This window comes from Doryrhamphus excisus, linkage group LG17 (genome assembly GCF_037039965.1).
Source record: "Doryrhamphus excisus strain RoL-2023G ecotype Guam linkage group LG17, RoL_Dexc_Guam_v1.1, whole genome shotgun sequence".
NCBI classification, from domain to species: domain Eukaryota; kingdom Metazoa; phylum Chordata; class Actinopteri; order Syngnathiformes; family Syngnathidae; genus Doryrhamphus; species Doryrhamphus excisus.
The window spans coordinates 3,736,747-3,744,874 of record NC_136373.1 but is presented as its reverse complement, the minus strand read 5'-3'; the positions used below and the strand labels follow the sequence as shown (position 1 = coordinate 3,744,874).

At 44.4% G+C, this 8,128-nt stretch overlaps 1 protein-coding gene across 4 annotated transcripts; it reads right to left on the bottom strand.

The window, feature by feature from the left end:
- Window positions 1-24: 24 nt before the first annotated feature.
- Window positions 25-7,916, bottom strand: slc35a2 (solute carrier family 35 member 2). 4 transcript variants are annotated; one of them, XM_078797972.1, is made up of 10 exons: window positions 7,492-7,916; window positions 6,497-6,679; window positions 6,256-6,407; window positions 5,952-6,074; window positions 5,331-5,875; window positions 2,058-2,776; window positions 826-956; window positions 568-680; window positions 442-504; window positions 25-255 (listed from the first exon to the last, which is right to left on the bottom strand). In XM_078797972.1, exons 1-6 carry the CDS (start codon window positions 7,559-7,561, stop codon window positions 2,749-2,751), a joined length of 1,101 nt encoding a protein of 366 aa, XP_078654098.1. In that variant the 5' UTR covers window positions 7,562-7,916; the 3' UTR covers window positions 25-255; window positions 442-504; window positions 568-680; window positions 826-956; window positions 2,058-2,748. The 4 variants fall into 4 exon arrangements, with proteins under 4 accessions (XP_078654098.1, XP_078654100.1, XP_078654099.1 ...); XM_078797974.1 differs by having other exon boundaries at window positions 7,498-7,915; XM_078797973.1 differs by lacking the exon at window positions 7,492-7,916 and adding an exon at window positions 7,047-7,160 and having other exon boundaries at window positions 5,230-5,875.
- Window positions 7,917-8,128: the final 212 nt, after the last annotated feature.

The window sequence follows — 8,128 nt, the reverse complement described above, 5'->3', positions numbered from 1 at the left end:
GTCTGGCTGCGGAGAGTCCACGACTACAGTTAGTAGACTTTTATTGTGCTGTTAAAGAAGCATGTCACATTGTCAAGACAAAAAAATTGAACTAAAACTTCAAAAGTTTCGGCAAAATTAACCAGACTTTGTACCAAACAAGTCCAGTTGGGTCTTGTGGTGTTCCCGTCCATTCGGTGTTTCACCCCTCCAGGCAGGTCCAGGCGATAGGCGGTGCTCTGGGTCCTTTTGGCTTCTGAATGCGATGATTAAATTCTAAAACATAACACAAAGGAAGTAAACGTATGAAAATGTTAGTCTGGTGTAAAACTGACATTAGCATGCTAATAAATGTCATTTATTATTGTTAATGTGGCTGCAGCGGGCTAAAACACGCTAACAACTAGCTAGCTGCTAGATTACTGAGCAAGATTATAAAAATAAAGTAGTGACGTTACTGACCGAGATGTGTCGCCGAAGTGGAGACGTCTTCGTAATCGTTGCTTACAGGAGACAAATGAGTATCTGGAAAAGGACCAGTGTGAACGGTCAGTTGGATATTTAGTTGAAATGAAATGTTTGGGTTACCTGGCGCTGATGAAGCTGCTCCAGCATCATGGACGGGGCGGGCGTGTGGGACCTGCGGCTGCAGGATGGTGCTGTAGAGCGGCGGATAGTCGTTGTCATAGTGATGGGAGATGCTACAGGACATGAGACAGTGTTGGGAGTACTCCATTTAATTATTTGATTGAATTATGCCACAGCGTAGTCGCTATGATGGTTCTTCTGACTGCTTCCTGTTCTTGCTCTTTGAGGCACTTAGCTCACCTGTAGGCATCAACATACCTATTTCCCGCCACTCCGGGCGGGGCTACACCGGCGTCACCTTGGCTTTCTGCTGGTGGGCGGTGTTGTTTGGGCTTGTTGACCACGGCATACGTGTCATTCATGTTGTTGACAGGTCACCGATGCTAATGCTAATGTACAGTATATCACAAAAGTGAGTACACCCCTCACATTTCTGCAAATATTTGATTGACACTTTGATACAATGTGAGTGTACAGCTATCCGCTCAAAATAACTCATTGATAGTAACTAACTAAAACCTTGCTAACCACTAGTGGATACCTAGCTCTCAATTTCGCTACAAAGACTCAACAAGATGCTTGTTTATGTTTTTTTACTTGAGGACTGGAGCGCACGTCTTGTGCTGGAAGATACAGCCATCCCAAGGAGAGTGGAAATTATAAGTGTTGTCGCCACTGTTGTTGTTGACGGAACTAGCATGAATAAATACTACCAAAAAGAAGTTTCGGTAATGTTTTAAATAATCAAAATAAGGCACGATACTGTAACTATTACATGTTATCATCAGTGTATGTGTTAATGCATGATTACAGCATGTATATCAAACGAATATATTTCTCTATGAATGGCTAGCATCATGCTCTGCTTCAGTATGTCACGAATTATACTATATGTACATTATATTAGTCTACAGTTATATACCATACATATAATACCATACATACAATGCTTTTGTAGTACTTTTTCAGTGGTGAAAATAATTAATGGATTCTGCAAATGCCTGCAACAAATTGCTCTACTCTTATAATTGCGTTTAAAAAAAAACTTTATTGAAAACACACAAAGCAGTGCCTCCAGCTAGATATACAAACAAATCAAATGCAAGATTGTATGCTTTGTTGAATGATTTAATTAATTTGACTGCCAATATGGAGGATTGTATAAGTATTCATATTTATTTTATGTTATTCATTTTTGTATTTTTAGTCCTGGCAGGTGAGGTCCCTACTTTGAGGGTAAAATTGTCCAAGTTGTACACTGACTACTTCACATTGTATCAAGTGTCGTTTGTTTGTCCCATAAAAATATTTCAATTATTAGCAAAAATGTGAGGGGTGTACTCACTTATGTGACGTAATGTAGCTTTGGCTCTCTTCCTAGTCTCCTTCCTTCCTTCCTTCTTCACTTGTTGACTCTTTGCTTGTTTAAAACACGTTCTCTCACTTCTCTTCCACACGAGCACGAAATTCAAGTCAAACAATGACACGACCTGTCCTCCATGTTCGGTGTGGTCCAGTCCAACGACGACTCTCTCTCTCACCAACTGAAAGTCATTTACAGGAAGTGCTATTACTTCCCCTTTTCTGGGCTGTCGACCAGACTGGGCGTCAAAGTACAAGCAGCACGTGACGTCAAGCTATTTGCGTGGAGCGTGACGTCATCAACAAACGACCAAAAATGACGTCACGTGCTGCTCCCGGAAGTGGAAAAGCATCAGTGTGAGAACTCCGATTACAAAACACTGTCAATACTAGCAATTACAATGCACTTTTATTGTTTTATTAGACTGACGTCTAGCCCTGACAAGCAAATAAAGAGTGATGTACTTACAAAATAGGCTTTGGTGTCTTCAGAGTCAAGTTAGTGTCCTATAAGGTAAGCAGTGGACTAGTTTAAGAGGTAGTTTTATAACGTGAAGCACTGCCTCTTCGTTAGTTATTTGAATAAATACTAGTTCTTCAAATGTTTAGACAAAAATAATCAGTCACTGTGAAAAAAAAAACACTTCATGACTTTAGTAATAAAAGCTCCCGCGTGATTTCAAGTGACATACAAGGGGCGGAGCTCTCATGATTGACAGGTCACCGGGTAACTGTCAAGAGAGCCGTCTTGTCTCCGCCCACTTATGCTTATTGGGTGTGTTGGCACCAGCAGGGGGCGTAAGAAAGCGCTCTTCCTTCTTAAGATCCTTTCTGCTTCCCGGCACACCTGAACGATGAAGAGGAAGAATGTTAGTCACGTGACGTCATTCAGATGACGTCAAATTTTAACTCTTCGTTTCCAACTGAATTCATTTCCAGTTGTATATGTGTGTGTATATGTACAGTGAAGAAAATAAGTATTTGAACACCCTGCTATTTTGCTATTTCTCCCACTTAGAAATCATGGAGGGGTCTGAAATTTTCATCGTAGGTGCATGTCCACTGTGAGAGAGATAAACTAAAAAGAAAAATCCAGAAATCACAATGCATGATTTTTTAACAATTTATTTGTGTGATACAGCTGCTAATAAGTATTTGAACACCTGAGAAAATGAATGTTAATATTTGGTACAGTAGCCTTTGTTTGCTATTACAGAGGTCAAACGTTTCCTGTAGTTTTTCACCAGGTTTGCACACACTGCAGGAGGGATCTTGGCCCACTCCTCCACACAGATCTTCTCTAGATCAGTCAGGTTTCTGGGCTGTCGCTGAGAAACACGGAGTTTGAGCTCCCTCCAAAGATTTTCGATTGGGTTCAGGTCTGGAGACTGGCTGGGCCATGCTAGAACCTTGATATGCTTCTTACGGAGCCACTCCTTGGTTTTCCTGGCTGTGTGCTTCGGGTCGTTGTCGTGTTGGAAGACCCAGCCACGACCCATCTTCAATGCTCTGACAGAGGGAAGGAGGTTGTTCCCCAAAATCTCACAATACACGGCCCCAGTCATCCTCTCTTTAATGCAGTGCACTCGTCCTGTCCCATGTGCAGAAAAACACCCCCAAAGCATGATGCTACCACCCCCATGCTTCACAGTAGGGATGGTGTTCTTCGGATTGTACTCTTCATTCTTCTTCCTCCAAACACGCTTATTGGAATTATGACCAAAAAGTTCTATTTTGGTCTCATCTGACCATAAAACTTTCTCCCATGACTCCTCTGTATCATCCAAATGGTCATATGCAAACTTAAGACGGGCCTTGACATGTGCTGGTTTAAGCAGGGGAACCTTTCGTGCCATGCATGATTTCACATCATGACGTCTTAGTGTATTACCTACAGTAACCTTGGAAACGGTGGTCCCAGCTCTTTTCAGGTCATTGACCAAGTCCTGTCGTGTAGTTCTGGGCTGATTCCTCACCTTTCTTAGAATCATTGAGACCCCACGAGGTGATATCTTGCATGGGGCTCCACTCCGATTGAGATTGACCGTCATGTTTAGCTTCTTCCATTTTCTAATGATAGCTCCAACAGTGGACCTTTTTTCACCAAGCTGCTTGGTAATTGCTCCGTAGCCCTTTCCAGCCTTGTGGAGGTGTACAATTTTGTCTCTGGTGTCTTTGGACAGCTCTTTGGTCTTCGCCATGTTACAAGTTAAAGTCTTACTGATTGTATGGGGTGGACAGGTGTCTTTATGCAGCTAACGACCTCAAACAGGTGCATCTGATTCAGGATGATACATGGAGTGCAGGTGGACTTCTAATGGGCAGACTAACAGGTCTTTCAGGGTCAGAATTCTAGATGATACACAGGTGTTCAAATACTTATTTGCAGCTGTATCACACAAATAAATTGTTAAAAAATCATGCATTGTGATTTCTGGATTTTTCTTTTTAGTTTATCTCTCTCACAGTGGACATGCACCTACGATGAAAATTTCAGACCCCTCCATGATTTCTAAGTGGGAGAAATAGCAAAATAGCAGGGTGTTCAAATACTTATTTTCTTCACTGTATCTCCAAATAAAAATTCCTTAATAGAAAATCATTCACGCTTTATTATGATCGTGATAAAATATAATAAATATGATTCCATTCTTCTTCACCCACATTTATAATTAAAAACCTTTTTTTTTTTTTACATGTCTTCTCCTCAATGGACACTTTGAGTGGAAGAGGTCAACACCATTCAGAGCAAGAGGAAGAAGAAAAAACATGATCCAAAACGCCTCGACATCTAAGATAGGAATTCAAAACGGTGGCCATGAGGCTGTCGTGGCGTCATGGCGTCCAAAAGAAAGCAAACAAACGTAAACGGGGAGCGGGCCACATGACTGTGCGACACCATCCACTGAATTGCCCTGGACCGGTTGTGCGACACAATCGTATGGCTTTTTGACAAGATGAGAAGGCACCAATGACGACAATCTGTCAGCAGACATGGTCGCCGTCACCACCATGTTAGCGTGCATCTGCTCAATTCCAGCAAGGACGCACGCATAATAATTCATTCATGTCAGTGTGTGAAATCAAAAGTGTGTGACTGACTGGTTTGTAATCAGTGATCAATAAAAGTGTAAGGCAGCGAGTTGGTGGGAGGAGCTTTGGGATGTCTGCTTCCTCCTGGTGGGCTCAGGCGAGTTAGTGTATTAGCCGAGCGGAGGAACACAGGAAGGGGAGGAGTCAGTCAGGTTAAAGAGCAAACGTCAGGTCAGGACACATGCTGTGAAAAGATTCCAAGCTTACTTATGATCTCTGACCTCTTGACAGCAGACATGAAGTGAGCTTGATACAGAGAGAAAGATGGGGGGGAGGAAGGGGTCAAGGGTCACTTGGCCAGCACTGACTTGGTCTCAAAGGGCTCCCTCTGGGCGCCGTCCTCCATTGCGGGGGAAGACGAGCTGTGGTTGGGCGGAGCTTTGGGGAGGCTGTACAAGCAGACGGCACTTATGACTAGCCCTGCCCCCACGGCGAAGAGTATGTCCACGTGGAAGGCGAAGAGGTAGACGGACATGACCGTGGAGATGATAATGGAGAAGGACGTGGCGAAGCCTTTGAGGATGTTGTCGGCGTACTTGACGACCACAGCCACCAGGAGGCCTCCGAATGCCTGGTTGAAGATGACGCACCACACCATAGTCGTGTAGCCCGATAAGAAGCCGCGCTGGCTCAGGGCGGCGCCGTCGTTCCACCACAGCGCCAGCATGCCCAGAGCTATGCCGAAGATGCCCAGCTGTATGTTGCGGACCCAAACGGATGCAGAGCTTCGCTTCAGAATCTTCTCAAAGTAGACACCGGCGAATCCCGACGACATACAGCTGATGACCACGGCGCCCAGGCCAGACACGTAGTTCTGATTGCCGTGCTCCGCCTCGTTTCCACCCTGCTGCACCTGCCGACCGACACAATGACGTCATGGCAGCGACTGAAGACCCGACAAACTGTACGAAGACGGGGGTGTGGCCTACCTGCACAATGGCAACACCCACAAAAAGCAGAAGCAGAGACAACCACTGGATTCTGGTCAGACTCTTCTTCAGCATCAACACGCTGAACAGCGCCGTGGTCAGGATCTTCAACTGGTATGTCACCTGACAAAACACCAACACCATCAGTGTTATCTTCAGCAACCTCCATACATCATATTTTTATGAATAAGCTATTTCTAAACACATTGTAATATTTTCAAAACACCTGACATCAGCCATTTTATTGTAAAATGCTCAAAGTCACAGTGGTTGTTATCTTTGCATTACGGTCGTGACCTCTGACCTGGAAGGTGGCAGCGGGCAGGTTGGAGATGGCGACGTACTGCAGGTTGTTCTGTAGTGTGTAGATGAGAGACAGACCTGCCAACTTCAACGTGTCCTTGTACTGAAAAAAGATGGCGTCAACCAGGACGGCCGCTGTAACCTTCACGTTGACTGATGGAGACAAGAACACAATCTTAGGTTTAACCTTTTTTACAATAACTGTTGTAAAAGTGTGTTTACTAGTTGCTCAGGATGCTTACATCTCCTCTCCAGCAGCATGATGAGGAGACACGCCAGAACCTTGAAGACCTCCGCCATGACCACAGCCGATGTGGCGAAGAAGCGCTCACCTGGCAAGGTGCGCACGTAACGGATGCTGAGGATGAGCGATGCATTCTGGACCACCAGCACAGCCAGACTAATGTACTTCAACCTGTGGTTTACTGACACACAAAGGAGTATTCCTTATTAGTAAGTACTATGAACGTGAAAGTACAGTAAAGCCTTGTTTATTGTGGCTTATTGATTCTAGACCTGACCATGAAAAGTGAATTTAAAAGCAGCATTCCTGATTTATAAATGAAATATTCCTGTAGTTACAACATAATAAGAAAGCTTTATAATTTTAAATAGAACTATTATTCATTCTAAGCATGTTTGTAACATTATTAGAGCAATAACACCCATAGTCGCCGTTACAGAGCAGGCATTATAACAGTAAACAAGCCCTTTAAGAGATAAACAAAGACTCGTTTGTTACTTTAAATGTGTTTCGGTGCCAGGAAACAGGTTAAAAGTTATTACTTTTACCTTGGCGTGTATTTCGGCCACAACAGTAGTTTGTGTTCGGGATTATTGTGCCGTTTGTGAGATCGTTCAAAGCAGCCATGAACTGTTAGCATGGCAACGACTAGCAACAAGCACATATTCATATTAGTTCCTACCTGTTCGCGCGCTACAAAATAAACATTACCCCACAAGGCGGAAGTACCACGTCAGCACCTGCTGACTAAGCTAGGACTAAGCTAGGACTAATATTACAGCGTGAGCTCCAGGTGGTCGGTTAGAAACTTGTACTAAGTACTTGAGTTCAAGTAAAACAAACACAAATAATGTTATGTAGCTACTAGGAGACATTGTACTGTTTAAGCTATTACTCAAGCAGAAGGATGCTAATATTGTTTTTTATCTGAAAACCAAGCCCCCAAAAGGAACTGAGCTAAGCTAACAAAGTCCAGGCACGGGCATCTCTTACTTTTACTTCCACTGTGGCCCTGTGTCTTCGTCTTGTCTCCGGCCACCTGGTTGTGGTTTCCTCCGGCCATGCTAACGCCTACCTAACAGCCAACTAGCTAGCGGCTGACGGCGTGAAGCCCACCGGAGGGACAACCCTGCGTCCTAGTTTGGGTTGACTGCTCCAGTGTTGGATCTAGGAGGAAGTGTCTCAACCGGGCCCCGGAACTGCTGGGATGGGAGGACGTCCGACAGGCAGCTGCAGTGTTCGGTTACGGATACGAGACGACCAAATAAAAGCGCGTCTTTGTTGCTCTTTTTTCCTGGTTTTGTTGTTATTGTCTTCTTAGCCAACAGCAAAACGTCAGATGATCAAAAACGCACGCGAGCGTAGTAGTACGCTGACAGCACTCAAGCAGTACCGGAAACACGATCGCTTGTGCGCATGTGCAGAGAGCCGGTTGACAGCAGGGGCGGTTCTAGACACGTCGTGGTCTATCCAGAGGGGGCCCATTAAAACATTGTCCTGCAGGTTGGGCTGACTCCTTTTCGGTTGCCCGGGTAAACCTTCTGTATTGTGTGGGGTGTTTGTTTTTGAGGTGGAGTATCAGGTTTGTCGTGTTAAATACAGCCTTTCCCTTCCCATCTCTTGTAATACC